Source organism: Eulemur rufifrons, chromosome 18 (genome assembly GCF_041146395.1).
Source record: "Eulemur rufifrons isolate Redbay chromosome 18, OSU_ERuf_1, whole genome shotgun sequence".
Lineage (NCBI taxonomy): Eukaryota > Metazoa > Chordata > Mammalia > Primates > Lemuridae > Eulemur > Eulemur rufifrons.
Genome location: NC_091000.1, coordinates 38,145,472 through 38,170,544, shown reverse-complemented (window position 1 = coordinate 38,170,544; position 25,073 = coordinate 38,145,472). Strand labels below are relative to the sequence as shown.

General features: G+C 43.1%; 1 protein-coding gene across 2 annotated transcripts in view; it reads right to left on the bottom strand.

Annotated features, from left to right (window-relative positions):
• Positions 1-5,176, bottom strand: part of TMEM131L (transmembrane 131 like) — a 156,006-nt gene extending 150,830 nt beyond the window's left edge. For both annotated transcript variants that reach the window (XM_069493662.1, XM_069493663.1), the window contains exons 1-2: positions 5,016-5,176; positions 4,271-4,341 (exon numbers count right to left, since the gene is read on the bottom strand). In XM_069493662.1, the coding sequence (XP_069349763.1) occupies positions 4,271-4,341; positions 5,016-5,139 (195 nt within the window). In that variant the 5' untranslated portion in view covers positions 5,140-5,176. The remainder of the gene's footprint in view (positions 1-4,270; positions 4,342-5,015) is intronic.
• Positions 5,177-25,073: the final 19,897 nt, after the last annotated feature.

Here is a 25,073-nt window from a genome sequence, read left to right as displayed (position 1 = left end):
GTTTTTAGTGTACTAATATGAGTTAATACTCATAAAGCACTTAAGCGAGGCCAGTATTACTCAGCCCATGTTAGTTGTTATTTTTTCATGTGGACGGTGGAAGTAGATTAAAACAAAAATAAAGGCCTATGACAAAAAGATTTCCAAATACTAGTCAATGATTCACCGACTGGAGCACGATGCTATTACATAACACAGTACCTGAGATAATAATAAGAACTCAGATGATCAGTGTACCATTTCCTGTTTCACTTTCTACCAATTTCCGTTATCTATACCCAAGGGGCGGGCAGAAACCAGACATGATACTTTTAAAGGCAGAGACTTTCTTATTCATCCCTGTATCTCCAGGGACCTAACTGGGCCAGGCCCACAGACCCATGTTTGCTAAATAAACAAACAAGGCCAGTAGAGCACTGAGCTGTCCCAGCCCTGCCCAGAACCAACATGATTCCATACCAGGTAACAGCTGTGCCTACCTAGCACCTGTCTCCCGGTTCCCAAACCTGCTAACCAGGGGCAGCAGGAGTGAGCCTTCTCTTCTCAGACAAGCCTGAATGGATTGAAAGAGCAGATTCTAGACTGCCCTTCTTGCTGCCAGAACTGATAAAAAATATGTGATTGTCAAACAATACTAGGAAATCTTCACTTAAGGCATTTTTCCTGCCATGTTCAGACTTAGCTTATAAATAGGGGATCTGGGCAAGATACTAACTGCCTTTCTCTCCTCCACCAGGAAGACCTCACGGGCTACCTACCGAATGCCTACTGTATGCAGGACATTGTGGCCACAGCAGGGCCATTAGGCCTTAGCAACCCAGACCCTCTTAACGGCAACCCAGTTAGGGAAACATGACACACACAAAACAAAAAAGTCAAGACACTACAAGAAATTCCAAGAAATAGAAATGATGACAATGCCACTTCAAGTTAGAAGTCAGGAAGGACTGACCCTGAACAAACAGCAAGGTGATAGCATTCGTTCTCTTATTTAACAGATAAACACTGGACCTGCTCAGCCAAGGGTCAGGCTGGAGTGAGCATCCCAGAGCACTGACAGGAGCAGCAGGACAGGGTCAGATTGTGGAAGGCCCTGCAGGCCAGAGGGGGTCAGGTAGACATCACCCTGTGTGTGGATTACAGGGAATCGCAGATGGTCTCTGACCTTGAAGGTGAAGAAGGTACACAAAGCTGTATCTTACACACACACAATTACTTCTTGACAATAAACTAATAAAAACACTTGTTTGGTTTCTACACCATCACCATTTTGGATTCGGTGCACTGAAGTATGGATGAAGTACAGCTGGAAGAGAAGGAAAATTCTATAAATCTAAGAATAAAATCACATTTTTTTCCCTTCCTCTCATTATCACCATGGATAAATACAGTTTTTATGTTCCTATACCAAATAAACATAAAAGAGCACATAACAAAAGCCTATGAATACTATAGCATATCTACAAAGTCGAGGAGCACATAATAGCACTGAGTTATCCACAGTGGTTCAGGCCCTTCAAAGCTGAAAGGTGTTCATGCTTTCTAGTGACCAAGTCCAGCAGTCAGCTGAGAAATTGCCAAGATAACAGGGCACCTGGATTAGGTGCTCACTTAAGTTCCAGGCACTTCATCCTCAACAAAATCCTCTGAAATCAGCACCAACATTCCCCCCACTTTGCAGATCAGAAAACTGAGGACAAAGTTACAGAGCTAAAAAGGGATAGAGCCAGCATTCAAACCCAGGAGATCTGGTCAGAGGGTTTGGCAGTTTATAACATCATTGTTGACACATTATTCAAATTATTAATCACTTAGAGACCCATTATAAAACGAAAAAAAAAAGACCCAACCCACAGCAGACATTTGCAAAATAAATAATTGTACAATGTTAGCAAATACGTTGGTATTGTTTAATGTCACATCCTCTGATGTTCCTAATTTGACCTACCGTTGACAAATCTTAGGTTCTGAAGCTATCTTTAAGTTTTCTTTAATTAATGAGAGGAATCCAACCTAGTCAGTTAAGCAGAAAATCCTCAAATTTACATAACACCTATAAATATTCTCTTTTCAATAGACTCTATATGTCACACACGAGGGAACTTTCACTGAAGAAAATCAAAATACTTCGAAAAAGATTCCTTAAAATAACTTTCATCAGAACTCTCTGCAGCTTATGAGAGAGAGGTGTGTATATATATAAAAATGCATATATTAACATATATCCCTCATCCCTGCCCAGGTATATACAGGGTAAGATAGTTTGTAAAAAGTATACATAAAGATATGGATGAAGTGTTTAGAAAATTATTTTTAATAGCAGTTTCACTTTCATTATTGCTTTGATTAAAATAGCTTAGTTATAAATGCTTCTATATTGAGAATCCCAGAAAGATAGTCTCTCAATTCTAACATTTTTTTACCAAAACAAACCGTATTATATATATAAAGAACATAAAGCCAGAAATTAAGAATTTTATAAAATAACTTGTGAGCCTATAAATAAAATGATCCATCATATAACAGGTCTTGACATTTCCATCTCTGAGTACAGCAACTAAATCTTCAACTAATGCTCTAATAAATAAGAGTCTATAATGGACTCAAATGTCCATAGTTTACTTTCCTTTTAGTCTGGGTTGGCTTCCAGCACTAGCCAGTAAGAGGTGGAAAGTACAACTGGGCAAAAATGCAAATACATCTACATAGATATACACCAGTGCTTCTCAACCCAGGCAGTTTTGCTCCCCAGGGACATCCGGCAATGTCTGGAGACATTTTTAGTTGTCAAACTTGGGGGTAGGCAGGGTTGAAGAGGAAGCAGTGAGTGCCACTGGCATCTGGTGGGTAGAGGAAAGGGATGCTAACTGCTCAACCTCCTACAATGCACAGAACAACAAAGAATTCTCTGGCCCAAAATATCACTAGTGCCACTGCTGAACAACTCTGATACACACAAACACAAACCACTTTTTTTAAATAAGTGCAGTGCTCTCAGCAGGAATATGATCCATTTCTATTTTGTTCCTTTTGTCTATGTTTTGCAGACCTTCAACAACACACACGTATTGTTTATAATCAGGAAAAAAATACATTTGGGAATAAACTTTTAGGATAAGGAAAGACTGTTTGCTTCTCATCCAGATGGGGCCTTTTCTCAAAGGACTGGGCTCATTCAGCCCGCTAGCCTTCAGGGAAGGTCCAGGAAAATTTTCCTCTAAAGTCACCTCTCCGCCTTGAAGCTGTTATTCATTAGCCCTGGCCAAAAAGAATATTCCAAATATCTCCAAACCAGCTCTCAATGTTTCACATAGGAGGGAGAAAGCTGAAATGTAAAACTGCACAGCCTCTCCAGTGAAGTTATAGCTAGACATCCTGTTTTTCTGAACACCCACAAGAGACAACACAGAATTAAGTGCTGCCACCAATGTGAGAAGGAATGAACATCTTAAAAATTACTGCACATAAACTGAATATTCCCTTTATAATTCAAACCCCTCCCCCACAAAATGCATTTTGAGTCACTACTGTTGCTGGTGAAAAGCAGTCAACAATATTCAGTTTAAATGTGCAGTCGATGGGAATTTCTTGTAAAAGTTAAAACTTAAACCCAAAAGCTTTCCAGTACTGTATCGGTTGCAGCAGTACACCCTATTATGATGCTACAGATTCCCAATAAAATGTTAGTAATTATTTTTCCACATGCAATCATTATATAGAAAAAATAAACCTGAAATTCAAGTTCTTAAGTGGGTGTATCTTAACAGGAATTAAAGGCACTTGGAGAAAATCCAAGTTTACAATCCTTTAAAGTCACATCTTTATCCCAAAGCTACTTAAACGCTAATGGCAAATACCACTCACTCTAACATTTATGAAATCAATACTCCTGTTGTCCTCAACCTTCCAGCCACTTGCCATGCACACAGCACCAGCTAACTTGGAGAGAGAACAGTGTGCCCCAGACCACCCGCCCGCCGAGCAGCCCGCCCGTCCCGGCCTCTCCGTGCGGTGTCTCTGGCCGCGGCCCTGCTGAGGTGGCCTGGGCTGCCACCTTGTGAACTTGGGGCCGGCGTGACTCACGCCCCGTCACATGGCGAGGGAGGAGGCCGGGAAGGCCACCGTTGCCAGGTGTTCAGGCTCTGCCCAACTGATTATTTGCCTTGCAAAGTGGCCCGAGCGCCTGTGCCGCAGGAGGGGGCCCGGTGGCCTCCCGGCCCCTCCCCCCTCGCACACCCACACCCGCTCCCTGTCACCTAGTCGTCCTCACCTGAGTGGGCAGCAGGAGTTCCCCTTCTTCTGCCTGCCACAGCTCCACCACGTTCGGCAAGGGCTCAATCGCTGCACGAACACCAAAAAATACACCACGATTGTAATGCACGGAAAAGAAGCGCTTCCTGTTTCCCCTACCGTCCCCCCATGCCACCCGCCTCACCAAAACAAGTCCCCTTTTCCATCTAAAAGCGGAGGCCATCCGAGGAGCGAGCCAACAGTAAAAACACAATGGACGGGGTGTGAGCCGGTAGCCCCTCTGCGGGAAAGGCGACAGCGTGCAGGCTCGGGGTGCTAGTGCTAGGGGGACGAAGGGAGGGTGAAGCCACCTCGCGGGGCACTCCAGGCTCCCCAGCCCGAGCATCTGGGGTGTGGACCTCGGGCGGCCAGGCTAGGGGGAACAAAGCTGCTGGAAGCCGGGCCGCGGCGGGGCACCCGCGCACCACACAAAGCGGGGGCTGCGCCCGGGGCGCAGGGGCCCGCGCACAAAGGCTCCGGGGCGCGCGCGGCTAGCGGTCTCGGAGCCCCGAGACTTCCCGGCTCTCCGGCTGCACAGCGGGAGGGGGCGCGGGAGGGGACGCCGTGGTCGGAAAGTGTTATCAGCGGAGAATTGCAGCAGCTTTCCTTCCTCCTGCTGCCCCTTTCCCTTTCCTCGCCCTCAGATCGATTTCAGCAGTTCCCTAAAAGAAAGAGAAGGGGGGCGGGGTGGAGGAGGGAAGCGAGCCCAGCGGCGCAAGGCTGACCTTGTCCCTGAGCCCCTCCCGGGCGACAGCAGGGCAGCAGGACCTGGAAGACGCCCAGCAGGAGGTTCACGGCCGCGGCGGTGCGGCAGTAGCAGCCGGGCTGCGGGCGTCGGAGCCCCGCCATGCTGGTGCTCGCGCTCCTCTCGGTGCTCGCCGCGCTCGCCACTCGCTAGCTGGCGCCCGGGCCGCCGCGCCCCGGGCCCGCCCCCGCGCCGCCCGCCCCGCCCCGCCCCGCGCCCCCCCCTGCCGCCGCCGCCGCAGCTGCTGCCACTGCAGCTCCAGCCAGGGGCGCGCCGCTCGCCCTGAGCGCGTGTGCGCCACAGATAGGGAGGGACGGAACGCGGCGGGGTGCGGGGAACGTGGACAATGCGAACGCGGCGGCCGCGGCGCCCCGCCCCGGCGCGGAGCACATGGCCGCGTCCCTCCCGCGGCGCCCACTCCGCGGTCCCCGGCGCTTTCCGCGGCTGGGACCCGATCCGAGAGCTGCCCGGAGGGACTAGCAGCCCACTTTTGCCAAGTGCGTTTTCAGGAACTTTCGGATGGTTTCCACTTTGTTCGGGCACCCGGGTCTCAGTCGGGACATTACCCACGAGGCAGGGGGCGCCGGTGGAGGTGGGAGGCCTTAGACACAAGATATTAGGGGAAATAATGCAGTGGTTGTCAGGAAACGCGAGTGCAGCCACATGGCTACTGCCAGTTATGCAGCGAGGATATCCGGTGGCTGCAAAGTCTGTAATTTAGAATAAAAAGAGCTCTCCCAAGACCCAAGAGGCTGACCTCAGCGCCGCGTGGCGGTGGTGCGCCCGGCACCCTCCGTGGACACGGTCCAGGTCGTGACAGGTGGGGAAGCCTCTTCCCAGGGGATTTACAGCTTCAAAGACGCTGCACACTCTCCCTTTCGGAATCATGTTGCAAAATTCAATCAGCGTCTTCTGAAACGTGGTTGAGGCTGAGGACGTGGTCTATTATGCTAACATTGGTGAGATAATAGAAGTCATACTTGAAAATATTTTTTCTCGCCCCATGTTTTGATGCTTATAACCAAAAAGTCTAAAATCTGAGATCTCATTTAAGGTTACATCTTGCCTTTGCCAATGATGTCACAAACAAGGGGCTTATTCAGGAATCACTTTGCATAACCTGGAAGTATTGGCAGTCTTAAGATTTTTTTTTTAGTTGATTTACTGCTTCCAGTGTAGCTTGTATGAAATTCAGAGAATATGAGCAATATGGTATAAAGAGGGGAAGAAGGGCACACCTGTCTGTTCCCATTGATCCTCTATTTAATTGCTTCTGGTGCCTTACAGTCTAGACTATGGAAAAGCCTTGGTGGCAGAGCAGGACAGATGCCAGAGAAGGACAAAATGAATTACGGATCCTTTCTCTCCTAAAGACACAATACAGCACTGTGAACCCAGCCTCACACTGTCTCTGGATATAACTCTGAACAAGGTTAAATAGCCTAATTGCTTGGACAGACTTAACATTTAAGAAGATTAGCATAAATATAAGCTGATGTGGGGAAAAAAGGCAATTTGCGTTATCCAACTTGAACACCTCCAGTATTCTCTGTGCCTTACTTTTCTTCTGTATTCCTTGCCAACATCTTTCTTTCTTTGGCGTAGGTCTCCGGTCCCACCCCAGTGTGCCCTTTTTTTCTTTTCATTCTACTTTTCCAGGTTTGCCTCTTGGACGCTGAAGGTCCCCCACTGTTTTAAAGGGGCCTTTAATGACAAGAATACTTGCACAGCCCACTTAGGCAGCAACTGCACCTTCAAAGTTTGTTTCTAAATGGAAGTCCTCTCATGGGCCTGTTTATTTACAACATGTAATTTTAAGTCCTCTTATGACTATACTTCTGATAAAGGAAAACAGGCAAACATTGACAGCCTAACAGGTTTTATTAAACAAGTTTAGCAAAACGTCATGATGCAAAACTTTTTTACTAACTTTTAAATTATTTTCCTTTTTTACTAATAAAGTCTTTCCCACACTAACCAGTATCACAGCATCAACAGAAATGACTTAAAAGACAGACTAAGATTGCCGTGGGCCATATATAAATACCGCTCTAATTTGTTTTTCTGCTGAAGCTTTTTAAGGCCAGCTTGATTTTTCAAGTTGTGATCTCGTGGACTTTACAAAGTGGGTAATACTATTTGACTGTTGTTGAAAAAGCCAGCAGCATGTATCTGCAGTGCCATGGGCTTGGAGAGGGATACAGGATTACACAGCTGTCTTCTTAGATAAATCTGACCTACTTAGTCTTCTCTGGAGGTATTTTTCATGCTGACTCATGAACAACAGGAAAGTTATGGCCCATTAAGCAGCATCCATGTTTTGGAGTAAACTTGTTCTCCAAAGAAGACTCCTGTGTCATTTGTGCTATATTTCCATTATTCCCCTTGTCAATCGTAGATATTGTCAAAGAATATGAGAGCTGGAAGATTTTGGGAAATCATTTAATAGCTCAACTGCCACATTTTGCAGAAGAAGAAACTGAAGTCCAGACAGGATTAAAAAAATCCAAGTTATAGAGCTCCTTTTAATGGCAGAGTTATGGAGACGTATACATGAAGTAATGTTAACTGAAAAAAATTTAATGTAAACAGGAATTAAGTCAATATGAAAACTATATACATAAGACCAAAGTGTGGAGGAGGCACTAAGGTGATATATTAGTAGAGTATATCAATGTTAAGTTAGATCAATATAAGATAAAATGATTTTTAAGAAAAAACAGACCTGGCCAGGCGAGGTGGCTCATGCCTGTAATCCTAGCACTCTGGGAGGCCAAGGCAGGAGGATCGCTTGAGTTCAGGAGTTTGAGACAAGCCTGAGCAAGAGCAAGACCCCTGTGCACCTGTAGTCCCAGCTATTCAGGAGGCTGAGGCAGGAGGATTGCTTAAGCCCAGGAGTTTGAGGTTGTAATGAGCTACGACGATGCCACTGCACTCTGGCCAGGATGACAAAACAAGACTCTCTCCAAAAAAAAAAAAAACCCAGACCTATAAGTGGCAAAATCTCTACTTATTTTTAAATATGCAAGATATTGAGCATGTTTTCTACTTACTTTACCATTGTTCTTTTTTTTTTTCAATGAGTACAGATGAAAACCAAGCAAGTGTATAAATGTGAATCACATCTCAACACATCCTACATAAAATTGACAGTAGAGTATCAAGCCCCACTCCTCTATCTCTAATCCAGAGAAGGTGCAACACACCAGGTCACAAGGTGGCTGTGAAGATTAAATGAGATAATATATGGTAAACATCTAGTATTAGGTACTCAATAAATGCTATTATAGAAATATCATATATTCACAGTGTGAGGGCATGCCAAACCTTTCATTAATATGGCAAGTTTGGTACTGATATTCGATTACTTGAATTATCTATTCATTGTCATATCATTTATCACTGAGACATGCTAGAAATGGGAATGATTAATAAAAATGTACATGTCACAGCTGTTTGCTAGTCTAGCCATCCGTTTTGGGCTTTACCCTATTGAAGACAACAAAACCAAGTGTTTCATTAAACCACCACCACCATCACTGCTCTGATCCAAGTCTCATCATTGTCCAAGAAGAAATGTCCAGAAGGGATGGTTCTTGAGCAGGGCAAAAACCTAGAAAGTAACATCAGCCCAGCTCACAGCAACCTCCAACTCCTGGGCTCCAGTGATCCTCCTGCCTCAGCCTCCCAAGTAGCTAGGACTACAGGTGCACACCACCATGCCCAGCTAATTTTTTTCTATTTTTAATAGAGACATGGTCTTGCTCTTGTTCAGGCTGGTCTCAAACTCCTGACCTCTAGTGATCCTCTTGCCTCGGCCTCCCAGAATGCTAGGATTACAGGTATGAACCACCGTGCCTGGCCTTATAGTCATATATTCTTAAGATGCAAAATGCCCCTTTGACTCAAGGGAAGCTTTCTTACTATAACTTTATTCCATCTCATCTTATGAAGCCTCAATTAAGTGCATTGGATAAGGATTCTCTCCTTTCTCAAACTACTGTGTTGTGTTAAATAATTGTTCTTTTCCATTTGGGGATTATGAAGCAATTTTGGGAGAATGGCAGTATTCACCATTGAAAATAGTTACCTTTCTTTAGGTTTTTTTTTTGAGTTCATAAAACTATACAATGAGTAAATTTTACTGTAAAATTGATTTGATCAAAATTTTAAACTAAAAAGATAACTTTTTAAAAACTTACAAAAAATTTTAAGAAGGCTAAAATGTGGTTTATATAGGATGCCTTAGGCATGGTCCTACTAAATGTTTAAATATGATTGAATAAATGATACATGAATGAAAAAAATAGTCACTTTCTCAGCCCCCCATGACTTTGTCATGGCTATTTGGCCTAGTTCCGGTCAACAAGATGTACGTAGACTTCTGGACTGGCTTCAAGGAAAGCTGTTGTTTTCCTCATGAAAAGGAATAGACTCAGCTAGCACACGTCTTTCGCTCTGTGTCCTTCATCCCGCTGGAATACAGATGTGATGCCCAGAGGTTTTGGTCAGCCATCAGGCAAGGCTGATGAAGAAAGCTATGTGCTGAGGATGGTGTATTAGAAAGGCAGAAAAAGTCTGCATCCTTGGTGGAATCATGGAATTGTAGACCATCTTTAGACATCCTGTTTTGTAAGCAAAAGTAACCCTTTCTTACTATGGTCAAGTTTTGTTACTTGCAGCCAAAAACATTCCCAAGTGAGAGGAAAAAAAGAAAAAGCCAACCAAAATAAAAATGAAAATAAACAGTGATCATTAACAATAACTAGTCTCAAAGATATTAATAGAATGCTCATATAACAAGAGATAAATAGCAAACTAGTACTTAGTTTGTTTTACAAATGCACATAAAAACAACTTGCTGCTCTTCTGACCCAGCATAAAAAAGAAAGAAAATAAATTTAAAAAAATAAATAAAAACAACGATCATGCATCATTTTATGTCAATTAAATTAGCAAAACAAATGAAAGTAACAAAAGTAAACACTGATTAGATATCTGCAGAGAAACAGTCCTTGTCACTTAGTAAACCAGTTTATTCCCCAAAAGACAATCTACTGTCACCAGGGCCATCACCTAAGTCTGTGTGAATGGTACTCCCGGCATGTGCCACGTGCAGCTCTGGGTGCCATCTGTGATTTCCCCCTAGCTCCCCAATCTGCTTCGTAGCCTCTTCCTTCTATGTCCAGCCTCAAAAAGTAAGAGTACCTTAGGGTTTGGTCCTGGACACTCTTTATGTGTTTGGATGGACTCACCTAGCCCTGTGACTTTAGGTACTATCTATGAGCTGAGTCGTCCCAAATTGTAACTTTAGTCCTGACCTGAAGTTCCAAATTCATATATCCATCTGCATACTTTCCATTTCCACTTGAATGTCTAATAAGCATCTCAAACCTAACATGATTGTACCTATCCAAATTTGTTACATACCTAGTCTTCCTAAGTTCAAGTCAGTGACACCACTGTCTACCTAGAAGCCAAAACCCAAGGAGTCATTTTTAAATCCTCTTGCCATTACACACTTTAAATCTATCAATAAGTCTATGGTGCCTTCCTACAGACTATTCCCATACCTACCTTTCCTCCTCGCCCACTGCCCTGATCCAAGCACCTCATCCCTCACATAGACACCCACCCACCATTGCCTTCCACTCATCTCTCTGAGTCACTCTTGCCCTTTACATCTCAATTGTATAACAGCCAAAATGATCTTTTAAAAATAGAATTCAGATGATGTATAAAACAAAACCCTCCAGTGGTTTCCTCTACAGTTAGAATAAAATCCTCCCCCTGCAAGGAACGGTGCAACCTGGCCCTGCCTACTCTCTGATCTCAGCTCCCACCAATCTTTCCTGTGACAACTGTTCTTCACCCAGTGGCCTTCCTATTCTTCAGGCCCAGCAGGCTTGACCTCATCTTGGGGCCTTTTCACTTGCTGTTTTCTCTACCTGGAAAGCTCTTTGTCCTGATTGTCACATGCCTGGCTCCATCTCATCATTTACACAGGGCTGCCATGTTTGGTTGTGCATGTGTGTCCAAGGAAGAGGGGCTGAAATCCAGCTCTCTGATTCATGGAGCTGGGCCCTGGCTGGAGGATGCCTAGAACAGGAGGAGCCTTGTGATTCCACAAAGCCATGGACCAATGCCAAACCATGTGTCTATAATATTTTGATTAGAAAGAGGCACACCCCTCTGTGCCACTATTTCCCATGTCTGAGAGAAGGGGGAACTAACAGTCACTGAGCGCTCACTTTTCATGCATGTCTTATGCATGCAAACCTCACAAAAACCCGATGGGATTTGTGTTATTTCCCCTATTTTACGTGTTAGAAACTGAGATTGAGAAGGGCAGGCAGCTACTCCAAAGTTAAAATTGACCTCTGACTTTATTGTACCACGCTGTCTCTAAAGACAAAGATGGAAGAAAACACTTTGAAATTTCCTTTCTTTTAATGTTTTAATCCTACTTGTCTTAGGATTCTTGTAGGAAGGGTAGAAAAATCTATGAAGACCCAGAGTAAGTTATTACTGCAACATATAGCTACAAAACACACCCCATCTATACAGTCTCCAGGTGTTAAGGGTAATATAAAATCCAGTAAAATCTATAATTTTTATTTTGAGTCTCCACACTTTGGGACATAAAGATCTTGTCCTTCTATGAACTTTTGTACATGCTAGTTTATAGCTTATTGGGAAAGTTATCTTTGTAAACCTCTAATCTAGTGATACATGAACCTCTTTAATGGTTTGTACTTGTTATTGAAATCTTCTGCTTGGAGATTCGAAATGCAGACCGTGGTAGAATTTTTCTTTTCCTTGTTTTCATCTTTCTTCCTTGTTGAAATACAGAAGTAGACTTCAGAATATTGGCAAGAATTGCAGTTCTGTAAATTGAGTTAATTTCTTGGTAGATGATCTTGGAAAAACTATTTTTAAGGTCCCACATAAGTTATAAAATGAGGCCTAGCCCTTGTCTGGGAAGCAGAAATAGGTACTTTTTCGGTTCCATCGCCATTTAACAACCTGAAGTGGTTCCACAGTAACTCAGCTTTTTCTTCGAGCAATAATGATAGAAACTCTCATGTAGTACTTGTGACATGCCCAGGCGTGTCCTAAGTGCACCACATATGTTAAATCATTTCATCCTTCCAACAACCCCATGGGATGTAGGTACTATTGTTATCCCTATTTTACAGATGGGGAAATTGAGACACAATATCTTAGTCCATTCAGGCTGCTCTAACAAAATACATAGACTGGGTAGTAGCTCATAAACAACAGAAATTTATTTCTCATAATTGTGGAGGCTGGGAGATCCAAGATCAAGGCAAATTCAGTGTCTGGCGAGGGCCCATTTCCTGTTTCATAAATGATGTCTACCCATTGTGTCTTCACATGGTAGAAGAGGCAAGGCAGCTCTCTGGGGACTCTTTTGTAAGGACAGTAATCCCATACATGAGGGCTCTGTCCTCATGACCTAATCACCTCCCAAAGGCCCTACCTCCCAACCCCATCACACTGGGGATTAGGTTTTCTTGGGGTTTTTTGGTTTGTTTTGTGTTTTTTAGGTTAAACAACAGAAGTTTATTTCTCCCAGGTCTGGAGGCTGCAAGTCCAAGATCAGAGTGCCAGCATGGCTGGGCTGCAGATTCCGTCTTCTCATTGTATCTTCACATGGTGGGGGGATTAGGTTTCCATATACAAATTTCGTGGGGACACAAACATTCACACTATAGCACAGATAGGTAAGATGTAATTTAATTGCCCATGATCATAAACCAGTAAGTGCAGAACTGGAATTCAGACCTAAGCAGTCTAGTTCTGGAATCCTTGCTTTTGGCCACCAGGGCAGTATTACCTTTGAGCAAGTAGGAGGTTAATGCTGACCACTGTTGTAACAGTGATCATGGAAAGGTATGTGATTGAAAACATTAAATAAAAGCCATAATGGCACTACAAAAACTAACAAATTATTTTTAAGAAGATAAATCAATATTACATAACCAACTTCTGGTTATTGACTGTTTCATGGTTCCAGAAACAATGCCATGCTCAGTAGCGGAAATGGGAATTTTCTCTTTAGGTGAGGTAACCTTGATATATTATATTTAATTAAGTCATATGAGCCCATGTTGTTGTAGAAGCTCCCCAAACTAATGCCAAATATCAATTTTCATAGTCAGATAGGGCCCTAATTCCAGTACTTCAACAACATTTACCCGACTTACTCATGTAAACAATCTAACTATAATTTTGGAAAAAATGCTCCATCACCTTGAACAAGCCACTTCACCTCCATGGGCCTTTTTTTTTTTTGCCTAACAAAATAAAGCCATAAAAATGATATGATCTCTAAGGTCCTTTCCATATCTACCATTGAATAATTTTTTTTTTGTCCTGACCTATTAGCTTGAAAGCAGGAAGCCTGACCTTTTTTTTATTCACCATGTCTTACTGCTCCAAAATCCACTGAGTAAAGCAACTTCACAGCTTCCTGAATCTGCGTGCTTTGAAATTACAGTCATGTTAATTTTGGCACCTAAAGTTCAAATAAAAAGCTGCCAGGTCAGCAGCAGGGAGCCAGATATTATGAAAAGGGAGTGATAAAGAGAAATCTGTTCTTTCCTTTGGTGCACACCTGCACTGCCAGTCTAGGGCCACTTGGCAAAGTTTACATTGGTAGAATCTAGTGTCCTCTGGGGCCTTGGACAAGTTTCTTAACCTCTCTGTGCCTTAGTTTCTCAACCGTAAAACAAAGATAACAATAGTCTGCCTCATAGGTTGTATCAGAAAAATGAGTTAGTGTATGTAAGCCTGTAGAAGAGTGCCTGCCACATAGAAAGCGCTACCTAATGCTGTTTTGTTTTGTTGTTATTTCCTTTATTGAGAAAAACAAAGAACTTGAGGAAGACAAAACCTGAGAGTTTGGACAGGCACTTCAGGTGCTGGCCACAAAATACTTCTCCCAAGTCAACTTTAATGCCAGATGGACATGAAACTAATAATGCCCTTGTATTGTGAAAACGCCCCCCGTCAGTTCTTTCATTTAGACACATGTTTAAAGTCCAGGTCCCTAAGCCAATATAGGGCTGCCTTACTTTTTCCCAATTGCAAAATAAAACTGTCCACTGATTGAAAAAGGAACATCTTGGGTAAGGTCTGATCCGTGTATCCTCCTTTAATGTCCCTCCCCTTTCAAGGACGAACAATAATGGGAGCAAACGCTTACACAGGCAGAGGTGAAGTAACTTCCCAAGGTCACAGAGCTAATAATGGTGGGGCTGGGATTCAAACCTGGGCAGCCTGGCCGCAGAGTGTGCACTTGTGTGCAGGAACCACGATATTTTGTAGCAATAGACAAAATTCAGTATGTGTGGTGTGTGTGTGTGTGTGTGTGTGTGTTTGAAGAGGATGACAACAAAAGTGCACCCTAAATGATCTGAGAGGCATGCCTGCTGGATTATTGAAAAGGACACACGGTGCACAGAACGTGACATCTGACCCCACATCACTCTAAACACAGGCCTCCCTATGCACGTCCCTCAGCAAAGAAGCTGCAGAACGTTGACCAAGGAGGGCCCCCACCAGCGCAGAAAATGACTTCCAGGCCACTGACGATCCTCATCCCCTGTGTGGCCATGGCGGACGCACAAGAGCAGGACCCAGCAGCTCAGGAAGAGAAACCATGCAGGAGGCAAACGGCACACGTGGGAACACAACCTGAGGCAAGTCCGCCGCCAGCGATAGCGTGGCGGTCACAGCAGGAAGCATCCCAAACCGGAGCGGCTGTCCGAGGCCGGAGGACTCGTCGGCGCCCGAGCCAAGGGGCAGAATCACACACAGCAGGCGTGAGAGCCTCCCGCGGGGGCTGCGGCTACCGGGGCGGGTCGGCTGTGTGGAAAGGCTCCAGCGTCACCCGGCCGCCCTTCTGAGACAGCTGAAGGCCCGGAAAGCAGTGAGCAGTGCAAGATGTAGGAGAAAGATCAGTGGCCAAGACTCTGAAGACTTAGACTCCAGTCCCAGCTGGTCCTGCTTTCGTCCCCCTTCCCAGGGTCCTAGGTCCTCTGTGAGCACATTGAACTGGAAGTCGTGTGGTAGACGACTTGGAGAGGTGAAGTTTGGTAAATTGGTTAAGAGATTTTGGCAATCATCTGTGTATGAGGAAATATTAATAAGTATTTAGACGAGAGGGTGGCAGCATTCTTACTAAATAGCAATCCGGGTTTTCTCCCCACAAAGGGTAGGCCAGTTCTGTGTCTGCCCAACAGAGTGAAGGGATGACCTAGCCCACCTCACTTGGAAATTTTTTTTGCTTTATGTTAAAGATAATCTTGATCTTGAAATTTTATATTGATAGCTCAGCCTTACTTAGAAGCACAAATTAAGACAACTGCAGCACCTAATTTTAATTTTAATGATTTAAGACTAAGTTGAATGATCAAATTAGCAATAACAATAATAAAACCCAGTATTGGGAAGGATTCAAAGAAGCCCACTCTCATAGTGCCAAGGACAAGATAAGTCGATGCGTTTTCTTGAAGGCAGCCTGAATACGCAATAAGAGCCATAAAAATGACCATACCCTTTGACAGAATTATATTCTTGGAAATGTATTTTAAGAGAATAATTTTAAATGAAAGACATTTTACAAGATATTTATGGCAATGTTATTTGTAATAGCTCCAAACTGGAAACACCCCAAATAAATCCACTAACATGGCAAAAAATATTATGATAGCTTCAGTGAAAAACTACTTGATACAATGACAAACACATATAAATAAAGAGTTTTTTAAAGAAAAAAAGGATGACGGACTGTTATACACACACACGAGGTTGGAACTGAAGAGACTTCAAGGCAACAAAATTGGGAAAGGGTGGAGGGGAGGGTTTCAATGTGGGCAGAATATGGGGCTGGTGGAAGAGGATCCCGGCGTTGGAAGCCTGGAAGGCGTGTGAGTGCCGATCAACATGGATGAGGCGTGTGCACCTAAACACAAACCAGGAACTGAAAAGCTTGGGAGGCCACGGTCACAAGCAATTTGTTAGTTTATACATTGTTCTATCAAATGATTTCAAATTTTCAGTAGAAAGAAGGGAAATGTGCATGGTTGAATAGGATACAAACTGGAAGATTGTAGAGTAGCTCATCAAAGAGAAGGTGGGTGAGGGGTTGGGGCTGTGAGCCAGACAGGAAAGGGGAGCAATGCTTGGACCCCCCTCACTAAGGCATCTCTGCAGCAGGAAACTGGCACCCAGGTCAGTGGCTCCAAGGAGCAGGTCTCTGAACAGGAAATGGCTAAGACAGTCTTCGTAGTTGTCAGAGGAAGTTGATGTAATGAAGATAATACTCTGGGAAAATGTTGCTCAAATATTAAGGCTAAATACTTCTGACCACCTCTGAAGAAGCAGCCCAGATGGTTTCTTAGAATAAAAAGGTAAGAGATCGAGAGGATTCAAAGAAATAATATGTGTAGAGTGCTTTGCCAACTGAGAAATGCTTTATAAATGCTTGCTCTGAAGACTAGCACTTCACTCTCCAAAAAGACTGCAAAGTTAGCCAAGAATGTTCTTTAACTATAATCTTAATCTGTGATTTTACAAATTCTTATAGTTCTAATTTTGAACAGTGATGGTAAAATCGTACTCTCTTTTCTATCTGAAACTATGATTTTATCTTGAGCATTTAACCAGATTAACTCTTTTTTAGTAGATTTTTGGTGATCTATAAACTAGCCATAATTAAATCGATCATGTTGTAAATTAGCAAAATAGTCTAGAAACACCAAATCAACCATGATTGGCTCAGTGACTTTTATAGTCTGAATATTTTAAATCACATGACCATTCATTCATTCACTCAGGATAATCAGGAGAGAAGTGCTTTGTCTATATAAGCAACTATATATATAAAATACATGTATGTAACTATATATAAGGTAAAGGTGGGAAGCTATTAGAAAGGTACAGAATGCCATAGATTTTAAGAGAAACATAAAAGCAGGACTACATTATATATATCATTCTTTCTGGTGGCCTCAATGTGCAAATAACTTACATCTTTTCAAAAAACGACATCCGATCTTTCTTGCCTAAGATTAGTATTTGGCTTCACGAAGCCTGCTGCATTATGCTAGTTTCATGCTTGCACTTACACGCGCTTACATGTCTCCTTAATGTTTGACTCACCAGAGCCAAGAGTCAGCTTTTACCTCATGCTTCAGGGGTATCAGGTTTCAACTCACGTTGTTTGACTGTCTATATATCCCTTCGTGCCTTATTAAAATGAACGCTTTCCATTTGATTTTCTTCTTGCCACCACTGGGTCCAGTGATGTTTCTAGTGTTTTCTTTCTCTCATGTTGTTAACCATCACCTGTGACATTAAGCCCAGACGTATGAGGGTATATATTTAATAGCAGCACTTCGAGCTGAGAAAAGTGGTGATCTCGACGTGATACCAGTTTATCCATGTGATAAATGTACCATTTCATTTTTGATAGGCTTAACTTAGCATTTATCCCTGGGGCTGGGTTTTGTGTTGCCTCTGTAAACACTCACACACACACAAAGAGCCTAGTTCTTTTTAGGCACTTCTCCAGCTGTGAGTTTAGCAAGGCTTCCTGCTAATGGGGAGACAGACAGAATTACAGCTCCAAACATTCCCCTGCCACTGATCCAGAACATGTGTTATCATATCACACACTGTAAATTGATTCCAAATTCCTGTCAAAAGGGCACAGTCTGCATTCCAAATATCCACGGCTCTAGAACAATGAATTGTAAAATAGAAATATGCCATGCTTCCCCCTTTAATTTGGTGTAAGCATGAATTAAGTTTGCTAAACAGTTTTGATTCTTTAGAATATGATTTTTTTGCAAACATAGAGCAGCCTAGGAAATCTCTATGTCTTAGTAATAATAGACTACTTTGAAGTTCCCCAGTCCCCTCAATTGTTAATGTCTCTCCCAATCTCTTGGTGAAGGTTGGTTATCAGGAAATAGGGAAAGACAGAGGGGAGCTCAGATTTAAGGTAATAAAGTGACTTTCATTCAACTGATGAGAGACATAAACAGTCTGACTACGGTAGTGTCATGGGAGTAGAAGTCTAGGATTTCAAATGCTGTGTAAACAGTTGCAAAATCTCTGCAATTACTCTAAAATTGAATTCCTAGCACAGATGACAGATAAGGAATAATCATATATTTTCAGTTCTATGCTATCCTGTGTTGGCAACCTGAGTTTACTGTCAATTTATCCCTTACCTGAAATAAGTGTGTAGATTAACACAAAAACATGGCTAAAATTTGTCTTTGTGTTTGTGACTTTTGGGAACCTAAAGCAGAAAGGGGGAGACGAGAGACTAAGTGTCACTAGCAACCTGGCACTGGAGACATCTTGGGGATAAGCTGGGAGATTGATGTAATCCCCTCAGAAGTCCTTAGCCCCACAGTGTCTGAGCAGCCCCAAATTGGTTACCATGGGGACACCATTCCCTTCCAGTAATGTCACGTGACAAGGTCTCCATTGTTTCTTCTCATGGTGAACATTTAGTTCATTCTGTTTTTTTAAATTGACAAAAATTGTATATATTCATGGTGTACAACATGATTTTGAAATATGTATACATTGTAGAATGGCTAAATGGAGCTAATTAACATACGTATTACCTCACATACTCATTTTTGTGGCGAGAACACTTAACTCCCACTCAGCCATTTTCAAGAATACGAAACCCATTCCCTCTTTTTTTGAGACAGAGTCTCGCTCTGTTGCCCGGGCTAGAGTGCTGTGGCGTCAGCCTAGCTCACAGTAACCTCAAACTCCTGGGCTTAAGCGATCCTACTGCCTCAGCCTCCCGAATAGCTGGGACTACAGGCATGCGCCACCATGCCCAGCTAATTTTTTCTATATATATTTTAGTTGGCCAGATAATTTCTTTCTATTTTTAGTAGAGACGGGGTCTCACTCTTGCTCAGACTGGTCTTGACCTCCTGAGCTCAAACAATCCACCCGTCTCGGCCTCCCAGAGTGCTAGGATTACAGGCGTGAGCCACCGCGCCCGGCCAACCCATTCCTTTTGATCCAACTCTTTCTCATTGGATCCTAAGAAATAGCCACATGTACACACACAGGAACATGGAGGTAGTTGATACTGTGTGGTAAATGGCTAAAGGCAGAGGGTGAATTGCCACAGCAAGTACTCAAATGTCATAGAAAAGGGTTCTGCATATTTTCAAGTTAAATCTCATTACATATGTAAGAGTGTTAGTGTAATGGTGGCTTGGCCTGGTTTTCCCCCAAATTTATTACTTAGTGCTAGCTAATAAACAAATACAATCTGGCTAAATGAACAATTACCCCACACTGTTTTGAAGGTGGCCTGGGATAATGGTGACTTGGCTCCCAGGAACAGCCTGTGGTCACCCAGCTGAGTGACTTCAGGCAAGCCACGGCACCTCTCCAGGTCACTAGTTCTTTAACAGCAAAATGGAGACATTGAAGATTTTAATGTACATTTCTAGGTTGATTTCTTCGAGCTTGCTAATTTAAAACCTAAAAATAATGATTGAAGGAGGAATGTATATTATCCAAATAAGGGAACTCTAAACTTGTTATATAACTTTTAAAAGATGTAATTATGTCTGTTTGGGAGAGGCAATATATAAAGTTTAATAGGAAAGAACAATTCATGGCTATTTAAGTATAATAGGTGTTTTCATTTCCTGAAAAGTCCAGTTATGAACAATGGCTATAAAACTAGGTTTAAATTGTATAATAAAAAGGGATTCTTCTTAAACATCAAGATGTAAGTCTATATGTTAAAAGTCCCTCTTAGGCCAGGAGTAGAAGTCTAGGATTTCAAATGCTGTACAAACATTCCAAATATGCACAGCCTGGGGACAATGAGAGCTCACGCTTGTAATTCTAGCATTTGGGGAGGCCGATATGGGAAGGATGGCTTGAGGCCAGGAGTTTGAGACCAGCCTGGGCAATAAGGAGACACCATCAGTACAAAAAATTTAAAAAAATAGCTCAGCGTGGTGATGCACCCATAGTCCCAGCTACTTGGGAGGCTGAGGCAGGAGGATCTCTTGAGCCCAGGAGTTTGAGGCTGCGGTGAGCTATGATGACACCATTGTACTCCAGCCCAGGCAACAGAGCGAGACCCTGTCTCAAAACAAAAAAACTAAAACTAAGTTAAAAGTAATAATTAAAGCAATGATTACTCTATGCCAAGTAGTACATTCAGCTACCCTAAATCATGTAACGGGCAATCTCTGCCCTCAGGGAACGGCAGAGTGGTAAAGCCAGATTTATAAACAGAGTTTATAATCACACAAGATGGTAAGTGCTACGAGGCCCAGGCCTCCTTACTTGGTGAAGCTGTCTGCAGCTCTCTCGAATGGATGACCTTCTTGTCTGTGTTCTCCCAGGCGGAGTTGGTCGTCACCTTCTCATCTGTGTTGCCCTCAGGTAAGCTTGATCACCCTTTTTTGATCTTACTTGTCTTCGTATCCCTAGCACCTGGCACATGGTAGGTGCTTGGCGCACGTTTCAGAACCAGCTGGCGTTCTCAGGAATACTGAATTCAGAACCTACCCGTGTTCCTCCATGAGACTCATCTACACGGGATGAACACCAGGATCCGTGCAGTAGAAATCACCTCCTGGAGTCCTCATGTACGTCTAGACTAAGCGTTACTTCTCCAGGAAACTTTCTGAAACATTCATTTTGTGCCTTGTGCCCCTACTGAATCTATAGTGGCTTCCCATAAAACAGGAACATAACTGGATACCAAGTCACTGACGCCTCTACTTCCAGCCTGACAGTGGAAAGAGAAGAATGTTGCCCAGAATTGGCACAGAAGCCTCCTAGTTTGTTCCATTAATTAGATTCATTTAGGTTCCATTTTTGAGACACAAATGTTCCCTGGGAGAATGAAGCCTATGAGTCATTCAGACTTACAGTACAATATTTTAATCAAGTAATTTGAAATATGAATTCACCACTAAGTCCTTGGTAACTATAGCTTAAATATGCACATAACAAGGTAATCAGATGGTATGTTTTGAAAGAGGATCATTTGGCTGGTCCAGGTGCAGTGGTGTTTACAACTAATTGATCACAACCAGTTACAGATTCCTTTGTTCCTCCTCCGCTCCCACTACTTCATTTGACTAGCCTTAAAATAAATAAATAAATAAAATACATAAAGAGGATCATTTTTGGACACAATGTAGTTCAGAGGAAGACAGATTTGGTTTGGGTGTGGCTGTGTTAGGGTATAGTGCCATGAGGCATCAGGGCATCGGAGGACACCGAACAATTACGATGGGGACCCTGAGGGGTGACAGGCATGCAAAAATGCAAGTGGGGGGAGGGAGCAACAGCAAAAGAGAATTTTTTTTCTTTCTCTGTTTTTTTGTTTGTTTGTTTGTTTAGGATTCTGATGATATAACCTTCTTTACAAATCGTTTGTATACCCTTTGGAGTTGCCACAGCCTGAATGATATGGTCAAATTCAAACTTTCCTCTTCTTCCCCACTTGGCCCAGGTCCTCGCGTGAGGTCAAAGGTTATTCTCACCCTAACTTGCCATACTTGCCTTTGCTTCCACTTTCAGATTATTCCAGGAGTCCACTTGTTCAAGGCTTCTTGGGTGTGGCTCCAGGTGTAATATTAATTACAAAAAAAAAGAAAAAAAAAGGATTATTGTGCTTACCAGGGGGTGGAATGTTACCTCTCTAAAACCTACTCCTCTCCCATTCACTTATTCAGTCAATGAATATTCATTGAGGACCCAGATCCAAGGGACCGTGTTGGGAGGAGGGGGCACGAGCACCAGTCAGCAGCGAGACGGTCTTGACAGAAATCTTAGTACCATTATTTTTTTGAGACGGGGTCCATGTTCCCAGGCTGGAGCGTAGTGGCTACTCACAGGCGCGATCCAACTACTGATCAGCACGAGAGTTTTGACCTGCTCTGTTTTCAGCCTGGGCTGGTTCACCCCAACTTAGGCACCCTGGTGGTCCCCCGCCCTGGGGGGTCACCACGTTGATGCTGAACTTAGTGCGGACACCCCATCGGCACAGTGCACTGCAGCCCAGAACTCCAGCTACTCCCGAGTAGTTGGGACCACGGTGCGGCCACCCCTCCTGCTGGACCTTTCTTAGGGTGCTTGGGCGCCTCTTCCTGCATTTAGCCTCCATTAATAGTTTGGACAACATTTTCTGAACAAATAAGCAAATCAACCTCCTGACACAAAGTATGACAATGGCTTAGGATATTTGAAATCCGGTCTGCTCTGGAAAATGTAGTTTAACATCCCCATTTTTGTACCATACTGCCCTACTGTTTCCGCTGTGAGGACCTAAGGAGAGAAGTGCTTTTCCTCCTACAAAACAATACCTGGACTATTGTTTTAAGATGAGACCAGCCAGACTAAGGTGGCAGAGGGACAGTGGGGCTAAGAGTGAGACAGTCACAGGGAGGGGGGACCTGACTTCTTCCCACACCAGTGATTCTGATGCAGAGCCCTATTCTGGTAAACCCGTGGTGAGTTTTGTTTTATTTTGAGCAGAGGTGACAGACACTACTACTAGATTTCAAAACTGAAGTGACATAAATAACTTGGAGCAGGGTTCGTAGAAGAACCACTGTGAGAACCCCCACGACTGAAGTGTGGGCAGCAGCATTTATTAATGGAGGAGGAAATGGAAATCACTGAGTTTGAGGGAGAGAAAGTTTAGGACCAACCTCCCGGGGACCTTTAGTGGATAAAAGGTCACAGAAGAGCTATAAACCAGCAGGAAAAAGACATATCTACTCCATTTTAGAATCTCTATTTTTAAAAAAGAGGCAATAGAATTACTCATAATTTTATCAAAGTTGGGAAATCAGGGGTTCCTAAATACTATCTACTGGTTATGGCTTAAAGTAGGAAGGAACCTCTGCACTGAGAGCAGTAAAAGACTTTTAAAATACTCATAAAATGTACTTAACACCACCCAGCTGTGCACCGAAGGATGGTCAAAATGGTAAATTTTAATGTTATGTATGTTATAGCCACACACAAAAATTACCCATAAAAGGAAAGCTAGAGCTAACATATTTTCAATTGCTAAATAATGTCACTTTTAGGAAAATCCATATTTCACAGCATCCAAAATATAATAACCCATCAGCTTTTCTAAGACTCTGGTTATTACCTTAGTTTTTCCTTAAAAGGAGAAATTGAAACTGTGAGAAGGTAGACTTCTGACGTGAAGTCAGAAGCAGAATGATAAGCATATAAAGGATGATCCATATACATTCTTTCTTTTTTTTTTTTTTTTTTTTTTTTGAGACAGAGTCTCGCTCTTTTGCCCTGGCTAGAGTGCCGTGGCATCAGCCTAGCTCACAGCAACCTCAAACTCCTGGGCTCAAGCAATTCTACTGCCTCAGCCTCCCGAGTAGCTGGGACTACAGGCATGCGCCACCATGCCCGGCTAATTTTTCTGTATATATTTTTAGCTGTCCATATAATTTCTTTCTATTTTTTAGTAGGGGTGGGGGGTCTCGCTCTTGCTCAGGCTGGTCTCGAACTCCTGAGCTCAAAAGATCTGCCCGCCTCGGCCTCCCAGAGTGCTAGGATTACAGGCGTGAGCCACCGCGCCCAGCCTACATTGTTTCTTGACTACTTCTGTGTAGAATTTTATACCAGGATACCAGGGAGGTTGGTTGGGCAGGACATGTTTTCCACACCAGGCAAAACTGTCCATGAGAACTGAGTCTAGAAATATGAATTCCTGGGACTGCTTCATTCTCCAATTTTTCTCTTCTAGATTTTTCCTCCACTCCCAAATTTAGCTCTTGCAACTTTATTCATGGAGCAATCAGTGGGCAACTAACTTGTAAAGCTACAGTTTCCTTTCTTTCAACAGTGTCGAAGAGGTAGAAGAAACGCTGACTTCCTTGCCCTCGGTGAAAATAGAGGTCTATACAAGTTTCAGTCTTCTGGAGAATAATTTTAGGTTAAAACAACTCACCAATAACTTGTGAGAAATGTGAAACGGTTCCCTCAAAAGAAAATACATCTAAAATCCTTTAAAAATTAAAAAGGCCTAAGAACTATGTATAGTGCCTACTGTTTCCCTTCTGTAAGCCGTTTGAGTTATTTCCATGGGAATTGTATCTGTGTATTGGCTATAAGGAAATGCGCATATGTTTTTAGGCTCCTGCTCTGGGCGTTACTAGATGGGCCAATGGGTATTGATAAATCCTGTTGCTGCCTGGGTGCTGTGTTTAACAACAGACATTTCAGAGCTCAGTGAGTTTGGGGCTCTTTTCAGGGCCAGCTGGTCACCCTCGATGCAAAGTGAGCCTGATCGCGCCTCCCCATCTGCTGCTACAGCAGTTGCACTGCAGCAAATTAAAGAAAAAGGACTTTTCACTTTTGGAGGAATAAGGTCAAAAGACACCATTATGGCAATTTTAGAGTGATAAGGAGAATCTTATTTTAGCAAAAGGCATAGACTTTTGAGATTAAGTTTAGAACTGAGAGGGGAAAAAAATCAATTTGTTTTTCTTTATCTAAAGACCAGTTCAACGCTCAGAATAAAAGTGTCCAAAATTTGGGCCCCGGAAGGGCATTCCTGTATAAAGAATTCTATGTGAAAAAGCAGAAGCACGCCTCCTCCTCGGATTGTCGCCATACACTCCACCCAGAAAACCACTGTGGGGTAGAAGATCAGCCACGGGGAGAGAAACCGAGATCCAAGAGATTGAGGATTTAGCTGAGTAGATTTCCCCACTAGAGGAGAAAAACGTCTGAATTTGGAATTTGGTCCATTGTCTGTGATATTAAAAATAACTCATCCTAGAACATAGGAAGACCTTGAACAATGCTACCTCGAAGTCCAGTTCTAGCCTCCTTTTGCAAACTGATGAGTGCTTAAAAACCTATTCACTGCTATGGCAGTTTTTAAAATGTGATGTGGCCAGGCACAGTGGCGCACACCTGTAGTCCCAGCTACTTGAGAGGCTCGAGCCCA